Source organism: Leopardus geoffroyi, chromosome D4 (assembly GCF_018350155.1).
Source record: "Leopardus geoffroyi isolate Oge1 chromosome D4, O.geoffroyi_Oge1_pat1.0, whole genome shotgun sequence".
In the NCBI taxonomy this organism is placed as follows: domain Eukaryota; kingdom Metazoa; phylum Chordata; class Mammalia; order Carnivora; family Felidae; genus Leopardus; species Leopardus geoffroyi.
In genome coordinates this window covers 93068338-93096214 of record NC_059342.1, presented here as the reverse complement: position 1 = coordinate 93096214, position 27877 = coordinate 93068338, and the positions used below count along the sequence as shown (strand labels likewise).

At 60.5% G+C, this 27877-nt stretch overlaps 1 protein-coding gene across 2 annotated transcripts; it reads right to left on the bottom strand.

Annotated features, from left to right (window-relative positions):
• Positions 1-50: 50 nt before the first annotated feature.
• UBAC1 (UBA domain containing 1) lies at positions 51-18058 on the bottom strand. Of its 2 annotated transcripts, XM_045467932.1 has the most exons (11): positions 17809-18058; positions 14109-14229; positions 13130-13203; positions 8740-8847; positions 7753-7855; positions 7372-7480; positions 7231-7272; positions 6493-6715; positions 3778-3864; positions 2912-3050; positions 51-670 (listed from the first exon to the last, which is right to left on the bottom strand). In XM_045467932.1, the coding sequence occupies exons 1-11, from the start codon at positions 17944-17946 to the stop codon at positions 555-557; spliced, it is 1260 nt and encodes a 419-aa protein (XP_045323888.1). In that variant the 5' UTR covers positions 17947-18058; the 3' UTR covers positions 51-554. The 2 variants fall into 2 exon arrangements, with proteins under 2 accessions (XP_045323888.1, XP_045323889.1); XM_045467933.1 differs by lacking the exon at positions 7231-7272.
• Positions 18059-27877: the final 9819 nt, after the last annotated feature.

Genomic DNA, 27877 nt, shown 5'->3' with positions numbered 1-27877 from the left:
TGTCGGGAGCGCACAAGCCCCTCTCCGGCGCTAAAGTCACACGATGACAATAGCAAAAAGGGAATTTATTTATTAAAGAAAAATCATCTGTGATTTCCTCTACATAAGTTAGGACTGACTTCACACTTTGGGTCGAAACATGCCTTCTTCCAAGTGACAAGCAGCGCCTGCGGGTCGGGTCAAAGAGCGTTTCCAGAGCCCAGAGGGACACTGTGGAGGGAGGGGACCCCTCCCGGGGCATCCACGCCTTGTAAACACTGTTGGAGGCCGGAGACGCGGCCGGCCGTGCACGCTGCCATCACACGAGTGTTTAAGCAGAAGATCAAAGCCGGAGAAGGGCCCCCGAGCCCTGAAGACCCGGGGTGGGGTGCGGAGGGCGGGGTCCGGCGAGCCTCCCCCTCCCCCCCAGCCTGCGGCACTGGCACCGAGGGGTCTCCACGCTCTTCCGCGGCTGGCTGGCAGGCAGGCTGGCGGGTAGAAGAGGGCCGTGGCTGGGGCCGCCCCGGCTCCCGGACAGGTGCTGGAGCCGTGCAGGGGAGCGGCCGCACTTGCGCCTACGTGCGGTTCAGGGTCTGGAAGATCCTGGAGATCTGCAGCATGACCGGCCCCGTCTCCGGGTCGTTCATCCACTGGGTGCTGTTCAGTGGGTTTTCCAGCATGTCTTCAAACGCTGCGGGGAGGACACGGCAAGGCCGGCTGAGACACAGCTCTCGGCATGCAGTCAAGCACCACGGACTTGCCTCTCAACCGGCCCTTAAAGGGCGAGCCGTGAGTACCCGGGTCACCCCTCCCCAACAACCCCCGGCAACGTCTGATCTGCTCAGCCCACAGGGGCACCCGCGTCTCCAGCCCTGGGCGGGCAGGCGGCGTGCCCGTGTGCTTGCTGGCGCACCGATTCTGGAAAGCAATCTGGCAACGGCTATCCGCGATCTTAAAAATAGACGCAGCCTATGACTCAGTAATTCCAATTCCAACCCTATCCTGGCAAAATAATCAGATGCAGAAAAGACATAAAAACACTGCTGCAAATTTAACAATATCTGATTGGGAAAATGAGAATGTTCAGTGTTCAGGAAATGACTTAAAAAAACCGGACGCGGGGCCACCTGTGCGGCTCAGTCAGTTAAGTGTCCGACTTGACTCTGACTCAGGTCATGATCTCCCGGTTTGTGAGTTTGAGCCCCGTGTCAGGCTCTGTGCTGACAGCCTGGAGCCTGCTTGGGATTCTGTGTCTCCCTCTCTCTGTGCCCCTCCCCTGTTCGCACACGCACTCTCTCTCAAAATAAATATCAACATTTAAAACATTTTTAAAACAACAACAAAAAAACCCAAGCATTAAAAATGTGAGTGAGGGGCGCCTGGGCAGCTCAGCAGGAACCCCACATCCCAGGGTTGTGGTTCGAGCCCCACGTCGGGTGTAGAAACGACTTACAAATAAAATCTGACAGAAGGTGTCTCCCAGCACACGGCTGTCCCCCGCAAACCCTGGCCGTGTGAGCTCACAGGCTGCAGGCGTCACGCACGTCTGGAGAGTGCCGTCCTCCCTCCGGCCTCACCCGTCACCACACGCGGAAGTGCGGAGCGGCCCCACGCGCACCAGCCTCGGGGAGCGCACTTACCCTGTCTGCTCATGGCGCTTCAGGGCCACACGGGACCGCGGTGTAGCAAGAAAGTCTGACTTAGTCACTTGCTTGTGTGACCTGACAGCCCTCCCAGCCCTTAAAACCACCGGGGACCCCCGATGGGCACCCTCCGGAAACCAGTCACGAGCATCAGACAGGGGGCCCAGAAGGACGGCGGCGCGTCCAGGCGAACTCGAGGAAGCACACAGCATGGGGTCAGTGAGGAAGGACCGGCTGCTCCGTGAACGTGCTGGGCACCCCACCCGCCGCCTCCTGGCGCCTAGAGCCGTCCTGGGGACAGGGGTAAACGACGCGGGGCCCCAGGGGCTGGCTGGGACAGACGGCAAGGACGGACATCTATCAGAGCAAGGACGGTCTCCTACCAGACTCGCACCTGCCAACGTCCCCAAGAAACACCTGTGCAGAACAGAAGCGCGAACACGACGTCTGCACACGCGACGAGAGACGAAGGGGAAGGTGTGGACACAGGACGAGCCCTGACCAAGCCCCAAGGTGCAGGTGCCATCAAAGCAGCTGGCAGATGCGGGTGATGGGGGGCGGGGCTCGGGGCAGACACAGGCACGCTGCCCCCGAGGGGCCCACGGGATGATGAAGGCCGGCTCCTGGGGTGGGGGAGGGGACCGGAGGACCCGCGGGGCCTGGAATTCCACACTGTTGGTGGTGCCTTTTTCAGTTTATTGATTTGAGAGAGAGAGAGAAAGCGAGAAAGAGAACGAGTGGGGGAGGGGCAGAGAGAGGGAGAATCCCAAGCAGGTTCTGTGCTGTCGGCACAGAGACCGACGTGGGGCTCGAACTCACAAACTGGGATCACGGCCTGGGCCGAGATCAAGAGTCAGAGGCTTAACCGACCCGGCCACCGGGCGTCCCCAGGCTCTTCCCATCCCATCCTCTGAAGCCAAAAGGACGTGTGGCTCTTAGTTTCGTTACTATTCTGCGAGTCACAAAAACCATACGTGCTTCCGGACGCCGGCTGTTTCACGGTCAGACAGAGGGCCAGAGAAAGCCCTCGCGACCAGAAAGAGCAGAGGCCAATGTCTCCCGCACACCTGGCCCCGGCCCGCGGGGCGCTGCCCGCGCTCTCCTCAACCTGGACGGGCCACTCTGGTGCCCACAGCGCGTCCAAGTCGTCTGCACGGGAGGCCGCCACACCACGGCCACAGCCCGGCCGTGCCTCAGGCAGGAGCTCCCCGAAGGTGACAGGGACATCGGCGTCACTCGGTGAAATCCACGCGGTGTGGCGGGGCCCGCCCCTGGGGAAGCCCACGTACCTAGTAACGTTTTAGGGTTGGTCAGGCCCAGCTGCACCACTGGATTATCCAGGATGGCTTGAAAGAGGGGGCTGTCGGGGTCGATGCCCTTGTCCAGCTCCTCGGGGGAGGGCTTCCGGTCTCCCAGCAGCCACTCGCACTGCGGACGCAAAAGTCACACACACGTTAGTCGCTCCTGAGCCCCCACCGGCAGCGGCTGCCCCCAGGGAGGGGCCCAGGCCGGGGGGCTCCGATGTCGGCACGGCCAGCAGATCCCAGCTGTGCTGACAGCATGAAGCCTGCCTGGGACTTCTCGGCAGGACCCGCGCAGGGCGCTGGGAGGAGAATGAAGAGAGGCATGGAACCCCCAGGCTGCATCCCCGGAAGTCCCCGCCCCACCACCACGCCCTCCTCGGGCAGCTGTCGTGGGTCCACAGCCTGGGACCCGTCCCAGGTCAGCTCAGGCAACTAACGACTCACGTGCGTGCCAAGGAACACACGCGGTCGTACAAAGACAGATCCCGGGGCGCCTGGGGGGCTCAGTCAGTTAAGCGTCTGACTCTTGGTTTCTGCTCAGGTCATGATCCCGCAGCTTCGTGGGTTCGTTCCCCACGTCGGGCTCTGTGCTGACAGCATGAAGCCTGCCTGGGATTCTCTCTCTACCTCTCTCTCTGCCCCTCCCCTGCTCTCTCTCTCTCTCAAAATTAACATGCAAACTTAAAAAAATAAATAAACGAAGAATGAAAGAAAGAAACAGAAACAAAGAAACACAAGGCCCAGAACTTTCTCGTCAACATGCAAAACGCCATCGACCCTCTCGTCTCCCTCGGAAAGAACGGACCGCCTGAGACAGGAGCCTGATGCACGTGACGCGGGGCGGTACTCACGGCGGCGTTCTGCTGGTTGTTGTTCACTCTGAGGGCGTCTATCACTTCCTTCTCGTCGAATCCCATCTCCATCAGGGAAATGACGGCCTGAAGGAGAACCCACAGGCCACTCAGTGTGCGCTCGCTGAGGACCGGGGAGCCGGGCCGTGTGGCCCGGATCCACACCGGGAAGCCTGCTGACCAACATGCCACGGGCAGGCCACGCCAGCGGCAGACCCTTTCAGGTCTGTCCCCGTGTGTGGCCAGAAACGTCCCCACCACCGCCGTGAGCTCTCTGCAGGGGCCCCGGTCCCCAGAACGAAAGGGTGACGGAGAGACCATGAGGGGAGCAAACCCGACTGAGGTGGGGAGAAAAATATCCTGCTCACTTGAGGTTTCTGCACGTTTTATCCTTCAAAAAAGGACACTAAAATTAACTTCGAACATCTTACACTTAACAAAATATAAACTGTAAACATAAACGTTTGAGAATTCTCAGAGAGAACAACGACCCAACGTTCAACGTTCTGGGGATGAGAGATGTACGATTTCAGGACAAAAACCACAGAACACGTTACATCCTTCACTTTACCCTTGACTTTTATTGTGCAATCTTTAAAAGGGTCAATTTTGGGGGGAAAAAAAAAGGTAAAAGATTTCATCAAGTTAATTGCATGGAGATCAAACCACACTCTTGTGAACTGGGCCCCCGTCTTCTTCCTGGTAGACTTTTCCGTGTCAACCACTCTACCTTGCCACACACCCGGGTGTGGGTGCTGGCGGCCATGCCCAGGCTGGACCGGCCCGACAGGTGTCTCAGACAGCACCCGGTAGGAAAGGAAGTCAGCCGGAGCGGCAGCCAGAAAGATGCTTCACTGGGGCCAAATGGTGTCCAGTGAGCCCACGAGAAAGCATCTGTGCGATGACCCACTTCCTTTCCTTTCCCGAAGCAGCTCCTAACCCCAGGGCTGGCAGGGGTGGGGGTCCCCCCGCAAATCCTAGGAGAAGAACGCACCATGTGGTAGTTGACCTCCGGGTCACATAAAATCACCGGGACCTCCCACTAAATTCAAGCACCCGGAGATCTTCCTGTGAACGTCAACAAAAACCTTCCTCTCCTTTCACTCACTCCCAGCTCAGCCTAGAGAAACCATGGCCGAGTCCTTCCGCACGGGGACTCTGGGGTCACGCCCCCAGCCCGCCTGCCAGGGGTCCACGCGCTCACAGGCCCCAAGACCCGGGCTCTGCCTGCCCCACGCACCGCACGCACTGTCCCCCCGCAGCTGGCGTTGGCGTGGGGGGAGGGGAAGAGACCGCGAAACGTCCATCTTGGTCTCAAGTCCAAGCCCTGCTCCCTGATCCAGACTTCCTGGGAGCCACGCTAACACTCCCGTCCTTCCAGACTATCCTTTCAAAGGGTGTGGAACCACAGGGTGGGAGACGACGATGTCCTGGGTCAGCCTTTTGCAACAATTGTCACGGAACGTCTACCACAAAGAGGGGACAGGAAGGCCTGGCACAGGCACGCATCTTGGGATAAGAGCACCTCAGGCGTCACTCAGCGTCACGAGGTTGAGAGGGCAGCAAAGACCACCGGCCGAGCAGCGGTGTGCCCGACGAGGACAACGTGAGACCACCCTCCAGGGAAGTCCGGAGCCCGGAGGAGCACAGAGCACCCTCCAGGAACACGGCCTCCCCTCCCATGGGGCTCAGCCCGGCGCCCAGACCAGGCTCTAGAAACACCAGCTACGGGCTCAGCTGTAGCTGAGCTCACAAGAAAGCAGACAGAACAGCAAACTAGCGTGGGAGGGGGCAGGGGCATTAGCAGGGCCTGGGGGTCAGGGTCTAACGTGCAGACGCAGACAGGACGTGGGCCTTGGGTCCATGTGAGACGACAAGCTGGAGCTTACACCCGGCACCCTGGAAGGGGTCTGCACCCCCAGAGGGAAGAGGAGCCAGAACAGCACCGGCCCCCGCGCGGGGAGCGGTCGGCCCCCAGAGCCAGGGCTCACGCCACGTGCGGTCAGCGCGAACCGGGCCCCTGGAGGGAGGTGCCGCTCGACCCAGGGGAACAGGTGCAGGATAGGCTAGGGTGGGCATCCCACGAGCCCGCGGGTGAGCCCACAAGGACGACACGGCACCCCAAGCCGAGTCAGGAACTCACGGACTCAGAGCCCTAACACCTCGAAACGACCCATCTATAACCTGAAAGAAAACCGCAGTCTTAAAGCACAGAAAACATCCAAGGGGAAATCACGACCCTGGTCGAACGACCGAACAGTGGAGAACAGGGAGCCACAAAAGCACCCAGGAGGAGGCGACAGTGGAGGGCAGCCACACCAGACACGAACGTCAGCCGGCCAAGTGCAGCGCGAGACGGCCCAGGCCTCGGGTCCTGACATCCCGCAGACACCACGACCAGGTGGTCAGAGCCTGACCGCCTCCCCGTCCACAGACAGTCCTGCGGCGCCCCAGCCTCTGGTCTCTGGGCAGCGTCCCCACCCAAGCCCACGGCTCACTCACGGCGGGAACGGGGACAGGACCGTCGTGAGTTTTCAGGTGACAAATGAATATCTGGAGGAAAAACAGCCACCTGGATTCACATGAGGACAAGCGACAACCGAACCTGGGCCTGACGATAAGCCCCTCACCAGGTCCAGCTTCCTCCACACGGCGCAGCCCCACGTGGACAAACGCCAACCCTGCCAGGCGGCGTCCAGGCCCCGGAGCACGTACCCGAGCATCGGCCCGGAACTCCCTTTTCCTCCGGATCTTCTTGAAGATCTCCGTGAGCTCATCTCTGGGCTCCTCGTCTCCCGAGCTAGTCCCGGCCGCCTCGGAGGCAGCCTCAGGGGCGGCCTCAGCCCCTCCCGGAGAGGCCTGGCCCGGAAGCGGCGTGTCGATGGTCGGGTCTTCTGCGTGTTCGATCAACCACTCCATGGCCTGAGGCACTGACATGCTGCAGGTGACAAGAGACTTTCCAGATGGCCCAGGCCAATCGCTGAGGGCCTCCCACCTCCTTCACATCTCACGGAAGGTTCTCTGGCTTTAGTGACTTCTCCGGCAGGAGCTGGGGACCCCTTGGGAGAGGCCGTGGCCCTGGCCCCGAAACCCCCTAAGATCCCGGCCACCGCACGGAGACCCCTTCACTAAGCAAGGGCCATAAGCTCATGAAGAACGGGAGACTTTTAGGTCCAAGGCCAAGAGCAGAGCCCCCCCCAACCGTCCTCTGGCTGTCAAGGCGCTCATTTCAGAGCTGAGTGCGGACGCAAAGGCAAGTGGCTGCGGCGGGGCAGGCGTAGGAGGCTGCTTAAGAGGACACAGCTCCGGGCCGCCACATCCCTGCCACAGGCAGGCTCCCACGCAGTGCTGGCAACGACGGCCCGGGAGGACCTGGCCACCCTGGCCCGTCCCCAGCGAGGGCGAGGCCACATCACACTGTCCTGAGACAACGGAGGTGCCCCACTAGCTTCCCTCGGGGATGTGCGTGCAGGGTTTCTCTTTAAAAACTCACATCTATCAGAAACGGTTCAATCAGAGAGTTTGGGACGGAGGACGTCACCCCAGGGGAACCCACCGCATCGGCAGCAAGGGGAGGAGGTGGCCCACACGTACTGGTTCAGCCGCAGGGCCTTGGCGGCCCTGCTCTCCGGGAAGCCCATCTCCGTGAGCTGCCGCAGGGCTGCCTCGTCCACTCGCCCGTCCTCCTCTTCGTCCAGCATCGCTGTGGGCGAGAGACGGGGCGACCCGTGAGGGCCGGGCCAGCGCGAGGGGCCCGGGGGCCCGGGGGCGTGCCAACCCCCCGAATCCTCAGCAAATCCACACGGTGCCTCGGCCGGCACCCGTGTGGACAGGAGCCCGCGTCAACTGAGAGCACAAACATAAAGCATTCTTCGTCCCCCCGTGTGACCCCGGGGCCGTGGCCGGTGAACGGGCGCCGCGGGGCCCACGGCAGGTCCAAGCGCAGGCTCGCGGCCAACCCGGGCTTGCTCGTACCGTTGGCCTTCTTGAACAGCTCGACCGCATCCGGGTTCAGCGCTAACAACTTCTGTGCCACCTCGATGAGAGACACCAGGATCTTCCGGAGTTCCGTCTGGAACTGCAGGAAAGGAGAAAAAGGCTCTTAACTGCTTCACGTGCCAGAGACCCGCCTGGAGGTGTAACCACGCCCCTGGGCCCTAGACCCCACATCCCAGTCCCAACTATGCTGCTGCCGCTTCCGCAACACCAGAGGCGGGGGCGACCGGACTGGCAGGACTCTGTGCCGGGCAGGGAGGCGTCGGACGGGCGACACCGCTCAGCCCCTGGGCCGACGCAGAAAGCACCCGGCGCGGAAGGGGAAGAGAGCAGCCTGACCCACCGGGCCCCCCGCACAGGCCTCGGGCTCTCACCAGGAAGAAGGCTGCTGGGAACTCGATCAGAACCCTCTACGGGTGGGTCCCCGGTCCCATGGGCGACACAGGGGCCGGCCACCGCTCGTTCCCACGACGGGCCTCCGACGCCGCAGGAAGGACACGCACGGGGCAAACCGCGTGCGGGCCGGGGCAGGCGTGCAGAGTGTGACGGCACGCTCTGCTGCTGAGGTGAGCAGGGACGTACGTGGTGGCACTCTCGGAGCGGGCGGCCATGCGGTCCCAGTCCGTGGGGCACGCTGCACCCTGCTGGGACCGCTCCATGGGACACCGGACACACCCTGCTTTTCTAGCTCAGGACTTTGCATCCAAAATTACTAAGGGTCCAGATTTCTCTCTACCAGTTTTTACCAAACTTCGGGCAAAACTCTAGTATTTTCCAGTAGCATCTACCTTTGCGGTCCCACTTTCCAACGTCTTCTTAACCTTTTTATTTTGAAATCGTTTAAGGTCTACGGAGAAGCTGCAAAAACGCACACAGAACTCCTATTTGTCCTCCCCCCCACTTCCCCAAGCACGGCCCCCACACAGGCGTGAGGAGCACGTGGCGTGGCCCATGGCGGGCACTCACGTCTCTGATGTTGGTCTGGACCTCGGCCCGGTCCATGTTGTAGGAGGGCAGGTTGGCGGTGGCCCGGAATATAGCTTCTCTATCCGGGGCTTTCTCTTCTTGGTTTTTCTACACAGAAAAGTAATCAGAACGTCTGAAACGAATAGGGCGCCTGGGGGGCTCAGTCGGTTAAGCCTCAACCCCTGATTTTGGCTCAGGTCAGGATCTCGCGGTCCGTGACTTCAAGCCCCGCGTGAGGAGCCTGCTTGGGATTGTCTCCCTCTCTCTCTGCCCCTCCCTCACACGTGTGCATGTTCTCCCTCTCAAAAATGAACAAACATTAAAAAGAAAAAGGAAGTCCAGAATGAACCCGAGAGCAAGAAAAGGCAAGGCCACATCAGCCGGAACACGGGCTCCCGCGAGGAGAGCGCCTTTCCCGAGGGGGCGGGCACCGCTCTCGCCTCGGCAGAGGGCCCCTGCGGGTTCTGTGCGCGTCCTCGGGGACAGAAGACGTGATGCTCTCTGGGGACACGATTCCTGCCTGTCATAACCAGAGGGTGGCAGGGCAGGAGAGAAGGCAGACACGGTGTCTCGTGGCCACAGGGAGGCCGTGGCGCGTGAGCCGTGGCTGTGCCGGGGCGCCCGACACAACAGCACATCCACACCAGATGGCGGCGACTCCAACACAGAGAACCAGAGCGACAGAGACTGTTCCTCCGAGACAGAAAACAGACGGGGGTCAGCCGAGCACGCGGGGCAGGAGTCCAGCCAGAAACCAGGCCAGGCCGACGCCAGAGCCCGAGGGAAGCGCCCAGGTTGGGAGTGAGCGGCCGAGGCCAAGGACAGTGGCCCTCTACCACCCTGCTCGGCCAGCAACCGCCTTGGAGAGGGCAGACCCGGGGAGCCCCGGAGCCGGGGAGCCCGGGCTCAGCAGCCGGAAAAGGGGGCCCCGTCCTAACCCTGGACGAGACCCAGTCCCTGCGCTATTGGGCTTCAAGGACCCCAGGCAGGAGACACACCCCTGTGGACGGAGGGAACAGGGCCGAGTCTGTGCCCCACAGGCGCGACCGTGGGCACAGAGAGCAGCCGGTGAGCCCCTGGTGCCTCTTGGAGAGACGGCAGCCGAGGAGGCCCCGGGGTGTGAGGAAAGCCTCCAACTCGAGGGACAGAGACCCGAATGAGAACGGGAAGTAAGGAAGCGTGAAGGAGACGACAAGAGGAAAAGGATTACACGCCAGAAAACCCTTGGAGACGGGGGCGCAGCAGGAGGCCATCACCGTCGGAGGAGACACCGCTGGGAAACGTAAAAGATCACCACCAGATAAACAGGCCATAGCAGTCAGGGAAAGATGTCCAGGAAATCGCCAACATCCAACCAACGGGAACTCCGGAAAGAGGGAGAGAAAACGAGGGGAGGGCACTGTCCAAGAACAATCCAGAAAAAGTTCTGGAACGAAAACCCACGGATCTCGGACTCTACGTGCCGGGGGCGGGATCTGCATCAACGCAGATCACGAACTTCCAAAGCCCTCAAGAGCCTTGGGGCTGGGCGGGGGGGGGGGGGGGGGGGGGGGGGGGGGCTAGAAGACCCCGGGGGGAGGGGAGGGGAGAGGAAGCAGAGCAGGGGAGCAGGGACAGGGGACAAGTCAGGACCAACCAGCCGCTGCCGGCCACATGGAAACCCCGGACACTGGGCCCGGCACCTTCATCGTGCAGTGCACGCACACAGGTGGTGCTCACCAAAGCCACTGAACGCTGGAGTGCAAGGCCGCAAGACTCCTTTCCCTTCCCAGATGCTAAGGGAAGCCAGGCTCCACCAGACAAGTCAGCTGCAAGATATCTGATTCTGCAGGTGGACTCCGAATCGGGCCCTAAGATCACACTCCTGCAATCACACCCGCACAGTCCCAGGGGCTGGGAGTAGGATGCATTTTGTTATGGGATAAGGTCAGGCTATGGCACAGTCAACTTTAAAGGAAACGCCCCCGCCTTGGTGGGCCTGACCTAATCAGGCAATCCCTTCCAAAGAAAAGTGCTCTTTCTGGCCAGAGGAAGAGTCAACGCGTGAGAAATTCTGTCACTGGCTCTGAAGATGCAGGGGACCGTGAGGCAAGGAATGTGGCGGCCCTGACTGACCGAGCAAGAAAACAGGACCCCGGCCTGTTAGCGGTAGGAACCGACAACCACCAGAACGCACCCAAAGCAGACCCTTCCCCAGAGCCTCCAAAGAGGAACGCACACCGGCCGCACCTTTAGACCTGAGAGCCTAAGGCAGGGCCCAGCTGAGCCCACCCAGACCACTGACCCACGGACCTGGGAGCTGTGTGCTGTCTCAAGCTGTTGTCTGTGGTTATGAGGCAGGCGGCAGCAAAGAGTGTACGGATACACAAGATTCAGAAGCTCGGACACAGGGGGCGAGATGGGAAAGCCTAGAAGCCACTGAGGCAGAGGGATGCGGCTGGAAGGAGCTGGAGGGACGTTTCCAGGACAGCAGGAGCTGGCAGATGGCCTCACACATGTGACCCTGTTTTCAGAGACATTTATTAATCCGGGCAAAGAACTTGAAAAACTTAGCAACAACCCTACAGAAAACAAAAGAAGGAGGGGCGCCTGGGTGGCTCAGTCAGTTAAGCATCATCTTGCTTCATCTCAGGTCGTGATCTCAGTTTGTGAGTTCGAGCCCCATGTCGGGCTCTGTGCTGACAGCTTGGAGCCTGGATCCTGCTTCAGATTCTGTGTCTCGCTCTCTCTCTGCCCCTCCCCTGCTTGCACTCTGTCTCTCTCTCTCTCTCTCAAAAATAAGTAAGTGTTAAGAAAAAAAGAGAGACAAAGAAAAGAAAAGAAAGAAAAGAAAAGAAAAGAAAAGAAAAGAAAAGAAAAGAAAAGAAAAGAAAAAAGAAAAGAAAAGGAGGAGGCAATTGTGGGTTCCGGGAGAAAGTTGTATAAAAAAGGATAGTCTTAGGGATGCCTGGGTGGCTCAGTTGGTTGAGCGTCCGGCTTCGGCTTAGGTCATGATCTCACAGTCTGTGGGTTCAAGCCCCACGTCAGGCTCTGTGCTGACAGCTCAGAGCCTGGAGCCTGCTTTGAGTTCTGTCTCTCTCTCTCTCTCTCTCTCTGTCCCTCCCTCCCTCACACTCTTTCTCTCTCTCTCTCTCAAAAACAAACATTAAAAAAAAAAAAAAAGGATAATCTTAGTACCCTTCAACTCCTAACAGAAAACAACATGTATACACTAATCCTAACGGAAATCCTGAAATCTTCAACCAGCATGGAAACAACCAGGGCTATGATCTAACACACCAAACACCAAGAAGCCAAAGAACCTAAAGCTGATATTCTAATAATAAATTATGCGTGCTGTTTATCCATCAGGAAGAGAATCGCTGAAGGAAGAGCGAAAGGAGTTAAAGATGTTGCCTTCAGGGTGTGTGACTCCCGTGGGAGAGGGATGTGCTGATTTTTATTGAGAGACCGGTAGCATTATTTGCCTTCGGAAACGCGTGTTACTTTCACTTAAAATTAATAATAATTCACAGAAACAAGCATTAACGTCTTACGATGTTTTGTTTTGCAAACGTGCGCAGACAAGGTGAACTGCCGCGTGAGGTCCGCAGCCGCAAGTTACCCAGAGCCGCCGTGGCGGTGGGAACCCCATCGTCTACACTGGTTACCAAGGGCTCGCACTGTAACCGGAGAACCGCGTTCCGCCCAGGCAGTTCTCCGGGACAGGCAGGGGCGGGCCCGGTTCTGTCTCCCGGAGATGGGGGGGTGGCGGCTGGCCCATCTCCACGCCAGCGCTGTGGCCAGGTGTGGCCACAGATAAGCCCCCAGGCACTCCCCCCGTGCCGCCTGTCCCAGAGGAGACCCTGAGATAGCTCACTGCTCAGAGGCCCACGGCCCACGGAGTCTGGCCTGCTTTCTCGGGGGTGAACGCCCTCCCTAGCATTTCGGAGCATGAGTAAGAAACTCCGTCCCCAAGATAAGCGAGGAAAAGTTGTGAAATTCGTAGGGCAGCCCCTTTCCGACAGCAGCGTTTTGCACCTGGGCGCAGGTGTGGAAGGCCCCCCGCTTCTCCAGGAACTTCCCGAGCGCGAGCCTGCGCTCCTGGCACGGGGGCCCAAGTGTGTGCCCGCCACCCCTTCCCCGTGCTCCGGGTGCCACCCGGGGAGAGGAAGGAGGGCGCTCCCGGAGATCGGGGTGGACGGGTGGCCCGGGGGGCGGAGTGCCAGCCACGCGGCCAGCGACCAGCGACCAGGAGAGGCTCCGCCACGACAGAGAAGCCCCGTGACTGTGACCGTGGGACGCGCTGGGTCTGCGAGCGGCCGGTATCCAGAGCCGTGTCAGGCCGCGGGCTTCAGCGGGGGGGGCCTCCTGCTGACAAAGGCGTCCAATTCCCGACTCTGAGACTCACCTTTTCTTCTGCGGACACGTCGGCCATCTTGGGCAGCGGACTCGGGGCACGCTTTTTTATCAACAGTAAGACATCTGGAAAGGAAACACGTCTATCAAGCCGGTTACCTCCCTTATCTGTGAAATGACAGAACGGGCACCAGAGGACCCGAGGACACAGGAGCAGGGGCGCCCTCTGGGTGCCCCCCAAGCCGAGTGCTCACATGAGCGCCTTCGCCCCCCCCCCCCCCCGTGCGCGTGCGGGTCCCCTGGCCCGGCGGGACCCTGGCTGGGGGTCACACACAGCACGGCCCTGACAAGTGTGCCAAGAACGGGTGGAAACCTCACAAAACGCTCCTGTTTCAACGGGCTCCGCTCTCGGAGGCTGGGGGGCCGGTCTCCACCCTCAGAGCTAAACCCGGGGCGTGCCGGGGGGGAGGGGGGCCGCGGGCCGCGAGGCTGGCAGCTCCCGCCTGGTCCCCAGCCTGACCCCCACACTCCACGGAGGTCTGGGAACAGTACTTCCGAAACGGATTATTTAAGAGAATCCCAGAATTAAAACCACCCTTTGAATGACATCTAGAAAACCAAAGGTTTCTCCCCACGCGCTTCGGACGCAAAGCCTAAGCGACGGGACGGAAGTGTCTGTAGCAGGAGTGTCATCCCAGGACACCGGCGCCCTGGGGTCCGGCTGCACGATACAGCCGGGAGCAGCCCTGCAGACCCTGGGTTTGCTCAGAAACAGAATTAGAAACGAGGTTCACAGCTGGTTTCTCAGATGGATGCTGCCCGTTCCATTTCGGTCTGTGCTGTTTGTCACAAACGTCCCACAATGCGTACTTTGTTGTACCAAAGGGAAAATAAAATCCTTTCAGTGGACCCAGTGTTCTCGGCCGGTCCCAGCCCGGAACGCAGACGCGGACGTCAAGGGTGCTCTGCCTCTCAGGTCCCCCGTTCCCACAGGTGCCGCGGCTCCCCCCGCTGCCCCGTGAGGCCCCTACCTTGGTCTTGGATGTTCTCTTCCAAGATTGTTTTGGCATCACTCAGCACCCTCTCCGAAGCGGCGTGTATTAATTTGTGATGGGTCACACTTTTGGGGTCTTCTAAGCTCCCGTGAGCACACTGGGGGGAAGAATCACATATTTCAAGATAGAAAACAAATCATGATGGCAACAATACGGGACCTGACCCTCAAACCACAGCAGGAACGTACTAGCTACTAGCTAAAAAGTCAGAGCGCAGACGAAGTCAAAGAATTCTCATCAATGGCGGAGGCCAAACAAAAGGCCACAACATCTGATCCCTAGAGCAGCAATCTGTCCACCAACCCAGTAAGTACTCCTGAAATAGGTTCACGGCTTGACATAAAATACCCTGCTGGCAATTAGTGGCAACCTGAATCGTTTCCCTCGTCTGCAAAGATCTGGAGCAACATCTTAAAATGAAAACAGCAGGTCCGCCGTTACCTGAAAACCTAAAAACGTAAGTATGATTTGTGTACTTTTTCTGTCTTCCAGACGCACGGAAGGGGCTGGGAGACGGTGAAGAGAGAAGGCGAGTCCGCAGACAGTAGAAACAGGGCCCTGACCACTGAAAAGCCTGCAAAACCCCGAGAGGAGAACAACCAGCCTTCACTCGGCCCTTGGCTTGCGCTCAGCACGGGACCACCACACAGATCCCGAAGCAAGCTGCAGCTGCCCCGGGTGGGGCCCCTCCTGGGCGGCCAAAGGGGACTGGCCGACTGGCACGCAGTTGTGACTCCCTGGCCAGGGCCCCAGGCGCCCCAGAACGTGGCACCGGGGCAGGGGTGGGGGGACACTGAAGTCCAGGCAGGAGAAGGCCGTGGCAACAGCCGGAACACTCTGGCTTCAGGGGGGCTGTTGTGCACTCACATCGACGGGCAAGGATGAAGGGGGCAAAGAAGGGCCCAGCCAACAGCAAGATCCGCTCCTGCATCTATGAGAGCAGATGCCACCCTCCCCCCACTTGCCTTGAATTCGACTCTGGCTCTGCTCCCAGAAATACTGGGTGTGCTCCTTCTAACTCCGAAATTCGCAGGCTAGCTGATCTGACAAGTTCAGAATACAGTGTATGAAACACAATTCTCCAAAACAACCCTCGTGTGGTCCCTGAGAAGACTGTACTGTGCAACCTGTCCACGGCGTGCCAGGAGCACAACACAAGCGTGAGTCATCCGCACACACCGTGACTTCATCCTGCTCCTTTGTTCTCGGCACAGACGCAACGAGCAAGCAAAGATTGGGCAGCAGGAGCCGGGCCCCAGCGGAGCCCATCACGGGAGCCGGGCGCTGACACCCGCTGAAGCTGCTTCCTCCCCAGAAGGGTGAAGAGGCCGTTCCTCCCACACGTGACGTGACCTCCTGGGTCATCCCAAGACACACCGTCATGTGATCTCATAGCCGTATTAACAGGTACCATGTCACGCAGTGACAATTTCACAAGAGACCCCAACTGACGTGGAAAGAAAAGAAAAGCTACAGAGCTCATCAGGTTCTTTAAGAGTTATGGTAAGAACGCTCCTCATTAATAAAGCAACACGCTCCCAGGAGTACCACTGGGGGGGGGGGGGTGGGGAGAAACCCACAGCGTCCCCTTCGAGGAGGAAGGGAAACATTGCGCCAGCCTGAGTGTGCACCAGGGGAAGATTGGGAAGGAGGAACAGAAGCCCGGGCGGGCTGAGCCTCACTGCCTGCTGCAGTACGACACTGAGGCAATGGTTTCCCGGGTGACGTTCAAGTACACAACTTGAGAATACTCGTCGCTAACTACTGCATTCTGACCGGCTCGAGAGACGGCGCGTCCTGCCTACAGAACAGGACGGGCACGGAGGGGGGAATACTTCCCGACCACTCAGCTCTCGAGTCCCGTGATTTACGTGGCTCCCCCACACCTGGAGAGACTGCAGAGTGGAACAAAATCCCAATTTAAAGTAGGAGAGTGCCAGAAAAATCCCCAACGACACACCTCAATCCCGACTGGAATAATAAATATCAGGAACAGGGTAATTAGCATCTTATTCAAATTGGCTGCCTAATGAACCCCAACAGCTCCTGAAATTCATTAGCAAGCAACTGCGGATCGGTCCAACAGTTCTCACTTCCTGTTCCCCTTCATAAACTAATATTATGATAGCTATGTAAATTAGCGAGTTAAGTCAAATGCCACCCCGATTTACCCACCGACTTCTCCCTGCCTGACTCCGCAGGTGTCGCTCCAAGTCCGGGCAGTTCTGAATTGACAGTCCATTTCCAGTTATTCCATTAACCCACAGGTTTGTTCTGAGCACAGAGAGCCTGGCTCTGGACATGTGAACACAGACCCAGCCCTCGAGGAGCTCCTGTCCTTGGGTGGGCTGGGGGGAGGGAGGGGGAACAGCAAGTCGGGGAGGTTTTTGGCTTTTGTTTTACACGTACAGGACTCGGGGCGCCTGGGTGACTCAGCCAGTTGAGCGTCCGACTTCGGCTCAGGTCATGATCTCGTGGTTTGTGAGTTCGAGCCCGGCGTCGGGCTCTGCGCTGACAGCTCAGAGCCTGGAGCCTGCTTCGGATTCTGTGTCTCCCTCTCCCTCTGCCCCTCCCCCACTCACACTCTGTCTCTCTCCGCCTCTCAAAAATGAATAACAAACGTTAAAAAAAAATTTTTTTTAAATAAATGTACACGACTCGACAAGCAACAGGGCCTGGCTCTAACAGCCTGCATGCTCGTGGAGCCCCCAGCCTGCTAGCCTGCTGTCCGGGGGGGTTTCTAGATGGCGAAAACACCGGACTGGCCCCCTCCTGGATGTGAGGCCAGGACCGCATCGTAACTCACATCCAGCGTGTTCCAGAAAGGGATCTGCGCTGGAAACCAGAATGCCTGCCTGCCTTGGCCAGTCACAAAACAGCTCCACAGACCCCCACTCCCAAGTGACTCAAAAGTATCTTCGTGCGTAGTTCCTACAGTAACTGGAAGTTCGTCCTTGGAGAGGACGCTCGCCACAGTACAAACGTGTAATTTACTACATGGAATCCGCAGCAGAAGACTAACCTAAACCCTGACAAGAAAACACCGCGCGGGCCAAGGGCAGCGGGAGTCAGGTGTCCCAGCCTGCCTGAGTGGAAGAGTTTACAGAGACACGGCCAGCCAGAACTACTTCCAAAAATTAGCAAACTAAGGAGCCAACTATACAGGGGTATTTCACATGAACTGACCGTTAAAAAGTGGCTTTTTCAGCGAGGAGACTCTTCTCCTGGACCCACCCGCCGAATGGATGCAAAGGCCACGGCAAAGCAGGGGCTCGGGGACGAGTCTGGCAGCGGCCCCATTTCAGGGACTCCAGCTCGGAGGCTCAAGCGGCCAGAGCCAGACCCCATGCCAGCCAGCGGGAAACAGCTCCAGGTCGCCCGCCCCGCAGGGAAGGGAAGCCACTTCTCCACGGCGGGTCCCTCTTCCTCGGCCCGGCTAAAAACCAAGAGCCTCACCCCAAGCGCAAAGCGAGCACAAATGATGGAAAACCACGAGGCCCTGCTCCGCGCGGCGACTTCACCTTTCCTGCCTCAGTTTCCCGGCCTGCCCCGAGCTCCTCGGGCTGCGGCAGGAGTTGATCGTGAAGCGCTCGGCCCGGAGCCCGGGCCGGGGAGGGCGTCGGGAAGGTGTAGGGGTTGGGGGGTCGGGAAGGGGGCGGCCGCGGCCCGGACTTACGTGCTTGAGGCAGCGCTCCTTGAGCTTCTCCACCGAGGTGTCCTCGGTCGCCTCCTCCAGCCACTCGGCGCCGTCGGACGCGCAGATGTGCAGCCGCAGCACCTTGCCCGCGAAAATCTTCTCCTCCTGCACGAACATCGCGCCGCCGCCGCCGCCGCCCGGCCTGCGCCCGCCGCCCGGGCCGTGAAGGTCACCGGGGCGGGGCTAGGCCGCCCGCGCGCTCCCTCGCCGGCCGCCGCCGCCCCGCCCCGGCTCCCCCTCGGCCGGCCGCCCGTCACTTGCCGCGGGCCGAGCGGTCGCCTCGCTCCCGCCGCCGGGCCGCCGGGGGCGCGCTGTCCCCGCCGCGCCGGAAGTGCGTCACAGCGCGCGCCCGGAGCCTACCGGGAGATGTGGTTCTCCCGTAGCCCCGGCGCGCCCGGCGCCGCGCAGGAAGTGCGTCAGAGGGAGCGCCCGGGCATGCCGGGAGGTGTAGTTCTCTTGCTGCCGCCTCCGTCCCGCACAGCTTCCTTGCACTTCGCAGCTCCCGGCCGCAGGCACGCGGGACGGTCGAGTTTGGTGATCAGTTCTGAGATGCGCTCTGGGTGAAAAATACGCAGCAGGTCTCCGAGAGTCCGCAGGGAAAAGGAATGAAAAATACTCCCTGTTGTCTTTGTATTGACTATAAGTTATTGGTTATAGACTGTTATACGAAATAAGTCTAGGCGTATCGGGTTATGTAAGGTATGTTGAAATTGATTTCTCCTGTTTCTCTTAAAGCGGAGCCTACCCACAGTTTTAATTGCACATGTGGCAGCTATTGTGTTTTTCTGGACTGTACTGCTCTGGGTCAACTTCTCAGAGTGTGGTTCGCAGCCAGGCAGCGGCAGCCCGGGTTCCCGGCCTCCCCCGAACCTTCCGCGTCAGACAACCCTGAGCGGCCTCCACTAGGGGGCAGAGCCGCAGGCGGACGCAACTGTCCTCCCCCCCCCCCCCGCCCCCCAACTCTGCACGTTTCCTGTGACAACGACAGATGTGGGTGCTGCGGTTCGGGCCACGTATGATCTGGTCCATTCAGAGAACCTTTACTGAGCAGAGATGAACGCCACACAGCTCCCCTGTTCGTGCTAAGGAGATCGGCAGCCTAAATAGGGCCGTGGTCCCCACGTCTGTCCCCTTCGGACGTTTACTGTCCCCGTGCCGCTTTGTACCCATGTTCTCATTCTCCCCCACAATCACTCTGACCATGCCCGAATTTCGTTTGTCCTGTTAGCGTTTAGTGATGGCCTCCATGAGTCCGGACATGAACAAACGAGCGGGCTCTCTGCTCGGCTGGGAGGCAGTGGCGGCGAGGGGAGGGAAGGAGGCTGGAGGCGCCCAGTGGGGCCAGGCCACAGGAAGGGGCGCTACAGCTAGTGGCCTTCGTCGGAGGCCATGGGGGCTGCAGTGTGGATGGTCACCACCCTCTGGTGGGGCTAGGGAGGAGGACAGGAGCCAGCCCGGATGCGGGAGAAAGCTACGGCATCCTTCCAGAGGGTGATGCGAAGCATCTGAACCAAGACCGTGGAGGCGGTGGCACTTGGAAATGCATCTGACGGAGGGCAGGTATTGGGGAGAGCAAAATCGGGGATCCCATGAGTGCCTCCAGCGTGCGTGACAGGGTGCACCTCGGTGCCAGCACCCGAGGGAGCAGGAGAGGGTGGGCGGCAGAGGTGTTGAGCTCTGCTCTGCACAAGGAGTCCTGGACATCAGGGGACGTCCGAGGGGCCCGGGCCGGAAGGCGGTTGAGTGCGCAGGGCTGAGGTCCAGTGGACAGGCCCGGCTGGAGACAAGGAAGGGCAGCCGCAGGCTCGTCCACAGGAGCCAAAATGACGGTGGTGCTCACCCCGCCCCCCTGTGCAGAGAGGAGCCCACCAAGGAAACAGAAGAATGGTACCAGAAAGTTCTAAGGGCGAGGCACCATGAGATCCAAAAGGGGGGATTTCAAGAAGGAGAACATGCGGGCATGAACTGGAGGGAGTCATGGTGGGGCGCACACCTCTGAGACCGCACACCGGCTCGGCCACTGGCTGCGAGGGGCTACGTGGTACCGCTGGCCCAGTTCCTGTTGGCGCCACAGGCCTTTCGCGTGTGCGGGACGAGGGCCCAGGGGGCCTTCCTGTCGTATGTCAGCAATCAACTCTCGAAAAGCGGTTCACTGTACCTTTATCAACCGAATCAGCCAAGCCTGGCCATGTGCCTAGCACCCTCCATCCACAGAGTTTCCCTGCTCACCTACCAACTCCTGGCCTCGGGGCCCCCCCTTCCTCCAGGAAGACCACCCTGACTGTGCCTGCCCTGAGCCACCCCTCAGCACTTTCGGCACCGCTCACCCTGACCCCGTCACGCGGGCATAACCCCCTGCAGAACGGGTGTCCTGAGTGATCTGTTTCCGAGGAGACAGACCTAAAGAAGCAGTCGTAAACAGTAACTCTTCTCATAGGAATTCAGGAGAAGAGCACTAGACGCCCCAGAGGACCTGGGTCCGGGGCTCCTCCTCCCGGGCTCTGCTTCCCGGCAGTCCACTGGGAGCAGGGACGAGGTGCTGTCCTGGGATTCCCTGCGGTGAGGGGGCCACGCTGTCCCCAGAGACCTCAGCGGGTTCCTCCCTGTCTGAGCCTCTGTTTCCTCTTCTACGTGAGAATGAGGACACGTGTGCACCCGGAGAGGGAGCACCTGCCACCCAGCTTTGGGGAGCAGTCAGCCGCCAGCCCCGCTGCCTTGCAAGGTGACAGCTCACGCTCCTCGGTGTAAAGACCCGGCATCCCACGCAGCCCTGGACACACCCCTCCCCCCCCCCCACCGGCCTGCCCGCAGCCAGCTCTGCTTCTCCCCTCGCCTAACGCCTGCCTCCCCCCTCCCAACAGACGCAGGTCCCTAAAGCACGTTGCGCCTGCCGCTCATCGCAGCCTCTGCCTGCGCACCTGCCTGGGTGCCCGGCAGGCGTGTATTTCGTACCTACGGTGCACCGGGAGCCGCTTCAGGTGCCGGAAGTGCGGCAGGAATAAGGTGGCCGCCGGCTCCGGGAGATGCTGCTGGTGTGAACGTGGCAGGCCCAGGGCCCGAGGTCGAGCCTGGAAGAGCCGAGGGTTTCCCTGAATGCGGCGGAGCAGCCTTGGCTCCGGACCCCGGAGGGCCCGCGAAGAGCAGAGCCGCCCTGGGAGGTGCCAAGGGGATGACCTCCCTTCCCATGGCCCCCCCTCCCCCGTTGACGCCGGCTGAGACGCAGCTCCGGGACCCTGGGCAGGCAGTGGCTAGGCCATAAGGGCTGCAGAGGGTCTCCCGGCCAAGGGGGCCTCGAGCCCGGCGGGGAGGGGCATCCACCCTGCGGGGATCCCAAGCCTCCCGGCAGCGGCTGCCAGCGGTGCCTCCCGGCGGCCACTAGAGGGCAGGGGCGAGCTGTGGTCCTGGTCCTGCAGGCCGGCGGGTGAGCCGCGGGCAGGCGCCAGCCCCTGTCCTCTCAGCGCCCCTGCCGGAAGCCTGCCTGGGCACAGCGGCTGGGCCAACACCTCCTTCGAGGGTAGTGGGAACGGGCCCTAATGAGTGACTAAGAGCTCTCCAGACAGCAAGAGGGAGGAGGAAGTGATTGGGGGGAAACTGAGGCACCCAACAAGAGGAAACAGCCCCACCACCCCTGTGGGTGCCTTGGGGAGCCCAGTTGGAAAAGCACAGCTCTGGGCCAACACCTTTCAGCGGGAGACCCCAGGACCAGAGAGGCAGGCATCTGGTCATGTATCCTGTTCAATCAAAAGCCAGCACACGGCCCCACTGCCAGTGCCTGGGGTGGGGGGTGGGGGGGGGCTCCTGGTTCTCAGGATGTAGCCCCAGGCGGGCCCTGGCCTCTCTCAGCTGCCCCCCAGCCCCGCCCCCCAAGGTCACTGGGTGTGGGAGTGGCCGGGGGTCACCAGAACAAAGTCTCACAAGGCAGGGGGCTTCAAACAACCGGAATCTACTCTCATCCAGCTCTGGAAGCCACGGGTGTGGGCAGGGCTGGTCCCCTCTGAGGCTGTCGGGGGAGTGCCTCTGTCGCAGGTCAGCTGCTGGTGATCCCAGAAATCCCTGGTGTCCTTTGGCTTGGAGACGCGCTGGGCCGGCTCCCTGTGTCCCAAATCTCCCTCCTCTCCGTGCCTCTGTCTCTCCGTGTCTTGGAGGGCGCCCACCTGTCACGGGATGCAGGGCCCACCCTAACTCCAGGATGACATCATCTCTAGACCCTTAACTCATCACATCTGCAAAGACCCTGTTGCCAAATGAAGCCATTCTGAGGTGCTGGGTGGGCGTGAGCTTGGAGGGGACCCTACACAGCCCCCCATGGGTCATGGGCACCCATGAGTGGGGGGCACGTACCAAGCCGGCCGCACCCTGCCCTTGGGGAGCCGAGGCCTCAGGAGCCTGGCAGATAGGAGTGGTCCCAAGGTTAATTAATTATGACATTAAAAATTCGCCCGTTAAGGGGCCCCGCAAACAGGAAAAGTATTAATCACTCGTTTCCTCAGAGTGACAAGTGCATTTCCCTAAATTCCTCTGCTGCTGACTTAACCGAATGATAATCTCCCGGCTGCTGCCATTCCCGTGAAGTCACAGCTCATGAATATTCCAGTGTCACAATTTGCTTTTTAAAAGGACAGACTTATTATTTCATTTTTAAGCTTGCTGTCACGAATAGTAATTTTCCAGGCCCTGAAACAATGAAACGGCAGTGACTTTCCGGTCACCCACGAACAGTCCCAGGGAGCCAGTCCCTGCCCTGTAGGGGACCGGGTGGGGGTGCCAGGCCTTCCCACCACTCATCCAGACACGCAGTCAGCCCAGGGGAACATGGCTGAACAGTGGTGAATACACTGTACCCCCCTGCCCCTCCCCTGGGCACTTCGCAGTTTATAAGCAGGTGCACCGTTCAGCCCCGAGTTTCTGCAGGCGCTCTGCATGCGGGGGGCCACAACGGTGTCTCCAACCGTGAGCCAGCTGAGGGGGTGGGAAGCTTCTCCCAGGAGCCAGACAGATAGCAGTTCAAATCCTGACGCCGAGTGATCTTAGGCAAGGCACTCTGGGCCTCAACTGCCCATCTGTGAAATGGGGTCTGGAGCCAGGATTGGACCCAGGTTCACCCAGCGCCAGAGCCGGGGTGCTCGCCCCCTCGCTGATGCCTCAGGTCTGGCGAGACAGAGCATCGGGACCCACTGCCCTGAAGTTTGGATCTTCCGTTCCCAGTAGCAGAGGGACTAGTGGCAACACCCAGCAGCTTCCCCGGGAGCGCCCTCCGGGTGTGATTTCTACCACTCGATGCAATTACGGGCCGTTCCGGAAGCCCAATAAACCGTAGCGATTCACTAAATACGTGTTTAAGTGGAAAATCAGATGCCACGGCTCCCTTCCGTAATTGTTCGTATGGGAAGGGACTCCTTTTCAGAGGTGCACTGATGGTAGATGGGGAAGGGCCCCCCTCAAACCCCCTCCCTTCCCCTGCGCCTCAGTGCTGTCTTCAGCGCCGGCCTCCCTAGCCCCAGCCTGTCTCCGGAGAGACCCCGAAGGCCCCCACCGAGGCCGTCCTACAGATCGGGGGCCGCTCCTCAGCCTGGCTTCGGGTCGGCCATCCAGGAGGCCCAGCCCTGCACCTCCCAGGCCCGTCCCCACCCCCACCCGCACCCCCGCCTAGCCTTGCTCACGCTCTGCACCCACAAAGCCCCTGCCTCAGCTTATCCTGCCCCCGTGACCCCCGAGACTCAACTCGAACATCCCTCTGCTGCAAAGCCCACCCCGGCTGCCCCTGCCAGGCATGAGCCGGGACCCCCTGTGCACCCCCGGACCCAGTCCCCTGGGTCAGACTTCAGGTCTTCCCATTTCCCTGTGTTTGCTTCTGCCTGTCCCTCCTCAGTGGCAGGGATTACTGCATCCTGGACCCCAGCCCCAGCACAGGGCTCTCGGGAGAGCTGCAGTCGACCTCGTTCTTGTTCCCACGAATGAAGAATGAATGGATGAAGCATCGATCGGAGGGACCTGTGACATAGGTTTACTCTGGAAATAACACGTCCTTACAAAGTGTGGCCCCCAAAAGAACCCTTCTTGGGGAATTACATCGTGCCTCACTTTTCCAGAACAGTGCTAGAGAGGATGTGTAAGAGCTGCGGTCTTGACCTCCAGGGGTCCACAGCGTCCTCTGCTGACAGCCGAGATGCTGCCCCGTGGGCCCCAGCGATGGGATTAAAGGGGAGATCGTATGGGGCGGCGAAGCTTCTCTTGGCTCCCCAGAGGGAGCCCCCAGCCGGTGCCGGAAGCGTGCTCTGATCGGCGGACAGCGCTGTGCGCACAGGAGGCAGCACTGACCCCGGGAACGGAGGGGCTTTACCGTAACCCGACGTCTTCAACTGTCCTTGGGATCTTGTCACAGAGAATCTGAGCGGCCGGGGCCTCCAGAGGCTTGGTTTCCGGAAGGCTGTGTGCTCTTTGCTGAAATGGCATTTGTGGAACGTGCAGTGACTTTTCACAGGGACACCACCGGCCCCGTGGGGGAGGGGCCTGGGGGCAAAGCTGGCTCACCCACGAATGCTGTTTGCGGTCCTGGGTGGGGGCACTAAATGCCGATTGCACACCCCTGCCCCCTGGAACAAGAGCATCGGGCAAGCCTGTCCCAGGGGCTGAGGCCACACCACCCCAGGGGAGAGTGCTGGTGTCAGGAGATCCCAGCTTGGTTCCAGGAAGCCCCCGGGGCGGTGGGGGAATCAAGAGGCCCCCCAGATGGGCAGGGGCCCTCCCGAGGCCATGGGGAGTCAGTGCAAGGCGGGGTGGGACCCAGGCCCCTGAGGCCCCTTCACAGCTGGGGTGGCCCCAGGTGCACAGCCTCAGGCTGCACCAGCCCCCCGTTTGCTGGGGAACCCCTGCAGTCTGACATGCAAAGTCCTTGGGAAATCTCACCAAACACCTGCCTGCTTTCGTCACCGCGAGGAGAAGACAGGGGACGTCAGAAAGACCCCAGCACCTCCTGCGCCCAGATCCCTGGTCCAGAGGGTCCCCCCACCCCAGCCAAAAAGGTGTGGCCGTGCCTCTCTCCGAGGTGCTGAACCCCGCCCCTGGCAGCCCTGCTGTCTGGCATTGCCCCTGCGTCCTGCCCTCGCGCCTGACACACACTGTTTGCTGTTCTCATATTCTCATTTTTTATGTTTAAAATCGTGGTTATACGCACAGACACACACACACCATTTTAACCATTTTTTAATTTTTTTAATGTTTATTCATTTTCGGGAGAGAGAGAGACAGAGCATGAGCAGGGGAAGGGCAGAGAGAGAGGGAGACACAGAATCCGAAGCAGGCTCCAGGCTCCGAGCTGTCAGCACAGAGCCCGATGCGGGGCTCGAACCCACGAACCGGGAGATCATGACCTGGGCCGAAGTCAGGCACTCAGCCGACTGAGCCCCCCAGGCGCCCCCATTTTTACCACTTTTAAGGACACAGTTCAGGGGCGTCGGGCACATTCACACTGTCGAGCAGCCGTCCCCCCTCCGTCCCCAGAACGTGTTCGTCTTCCCAGGCTGGACTCTGTCCCGTTACACACGGACCCTCGCCTCCCCCAGCCCCACCCTCCCGCTCTCCGTGTCCGTGGCTCCGACTCCTCCAGGGCCTCCGGTGAGCGTCCACTCCTACAGGACGTGTCCCCCTGTGACGGGCTGACGTCACTCAGCACGGTGCCCTCCAGTTCGCCCAGTTGTAGCAGGTGCCGGGATTTGCCTCTGTTTGAAGGCCGAGTGATATCCCGTGGTGTGGACGCCCCACATCTTGCTTGCCCACCCATCTGTCACTGGACACTTGAGACGCCTTTTCAAAACCTGCCTTTATTCTTTCGGGGACATACCCAGAAGTGGGGGCGCTGGGTCATATGGCAGACCGATGTCCAGTCCTTTGAGGAACCTCCACCCTGTCTCCCACAGTGTCTGAGCCACGCTGCACCCGCGCCGGCAGCCCGCGGGGCGCCCACCCTCCACGTCCATGCCACGCTGCGTTCTCCCGTTCGGTGGGTGGTAGCCGTCCCCCCCCCCCCCCCCGGGCCCGTCCTCTCATCTCATCCTCCTCCTGTTTTGTTTTGTTTTTGCTTTTGTTTGTCGCTTTGTCTCATCTTGTGTTTCTGCAGTGGGGAGTGTTCCAGGGGCCGGGTGTGATGGTGGAGAGCACGATTCTGGATCCAGATCCTCGCCTTGACTCTCACCAGCTGCGCAACCTGAGCCTGCTGTCAGAAGAAATGAGAGACGGCCTGTAAGGGGCCAGCGAAGTGCGAGCAAGAAAACACGGCAGCTCTTTTTACCGTCAGCACCGCTGCGGGCTGGGCCGTGTGTTTAGGGAGGACTTTCACGCACAGGAAGGCTCACACCGGTGACCCGGCCGCGGAGGGGGCTGGCAGGGGGGTGGCTCCACCACGGCCACCCCCCCCCCCCACCTCCGGGACAGCACCTCTGGGGGCGCGGGTCCAGGTGGCCCCCCTAAGGGGAGGGCTGCGGCCACCGCAGCCCCAGAAGCGCCTCCTTTCCCTCACTCGGAGGCAGGGAGGCAGGCGGGCGTCCGCAGCGATGAGCTAACGCTTCCCAGTTCTGAGATAATGGCCTCTGAACAGTCACAGAAGAGCTGATGTCTGGGCGCCCCCGAGGCAGGAAGCATCCGGCACCGATTCTGGGAACATGAGACGTTTAAGCGACTGCCTTGTTGAATATTTCATGATTTACATTAATGGATTTCTGGTGTTTTTCATAACAAAACTGTCCACATTATGATGGGTTAAAATGCGGTTATTCTGGCCACTCTCCCTCCGAACACCCTCTCGGAGCGCCGGCCACTGTCCCTCTGTCTGCCCGAGTCTTCTCCCCGAGAGCCTGCGGGGCCCCCCGGAGCCCACGTGTCCTAAATGAGGCTCTCGGCCTCCGGGAAGGCGGTCCAGGCACCCCACAAAGCGGCCTGGGGTCTGGGGCTAGAGGGACCTGCACAGGCCCCCAACACATGCTCCCCGAGACCACTTGGCACCCCAGGAATTCATTTTTTTTAATTAATTAAAGTACACAGTTTATCCGATTTCCTTAGATTTCATTTAAGTCCCTTTCCTGCCCGGGGTCCCCCCCGGACCCACACTGCAGGCAGCCGCTCCGGGCGGGGACAGAGTCTCAGACTTTCCCTGGTGTTGACCATTTGGTCGGTTCCGGGGAAACCAGGCCAGGGGCTTCGCAGAACGGCCCTCAGCTGGGATCTGTCTGATGTGTTCCTCGTGCCGGGGCCGGGGCGGGGGTGTGGGAGACCCCGGAGCCGAGGTGCCCTCGTCATCACGCCGGGTCGGGGGCACACCGTCGCTGTGACCGTGGCCCCCCTCCCAGGCCGTGGCTGACGTGGGGTGCTGGCAGCAGGGACAGTCCTGCACCATTGTCCCGGGGCAGGGTGGGGGTGGAGGGCACCGGCAGGGCAGAGCTGGGCGGCCGGGCCCCAGCTCAGCGGCTCTGGGGGGTTCTGCCATGACCTCGGGCCTCCATGCTCCGCGGGCTCAGCCCACAGGACCCACGGTGCCTGGAATATTTCAAAATTCCTAGTGTAATATCCCAGAAACCAGGACCATCCAGAGCCCCTCAGAGGTGCAGGCAAATCCACGGTCAGCGTGATCCGAGCAAAACAAAATTAATTTCTTCCAAGGAGCGCGTGGCCTCACCACCGGGGCTGGCTGGCTCTTTCCTCGGTCGCCCCCACCCTCAGACCCCCCGGCCTGGCTCCGTAGGCATCACCTCCAGACTGGGAGAAACGGAGGCCCCACAGGCTCCGTCCAGCCTGAGGACACGCCGTGAGGGTGGCCGGGAGGAGCCCTCGCTCTGCAGTCCCAGGCGGGTCCGGGCTAGGAGCGGCCTCCATGGGGGCCGTGTGCGGGGAGGCGGCTGGCTCCCAACAGCGCCGGGGAGGGCGGTCACGGGGTGACATGGCAGTCACGGGGTGACACAGCTGCCCCACCGTGCATTCCTAGCAGGGCCTCTGGGAAACCGGGGCTCGTGGCTGAGGTCACTCGGGGTTCAGCCCAGAACCTCCCCGCAGATCCTAG

Bases quoted from the DNA above. Each gene is read 5' to 3' on its own strand.
- UBAC1 (XM_045467932.1), bottom strand. From the start codon at position 17,946: ATGTTCGTGCAGGAGGAGAAGATTTTCGCGGGCAAGGTGCTGCGGCTG. The intron at 6,716-7,230 runs GGAAGCTAGTGG...TGTCACCTGCAG, and splicing joins CCTGCACGCACATCCCCGAG to CATGTCAGTGCCTCAGGCCA. The intron at 3,865-6,492 runs GTACGTGCTCCG...GTTCTCCTTCAG, and splicing joins AGTTCCGGGCCGATGCTCGG to GCCGTCATTTCCCTGATGGA.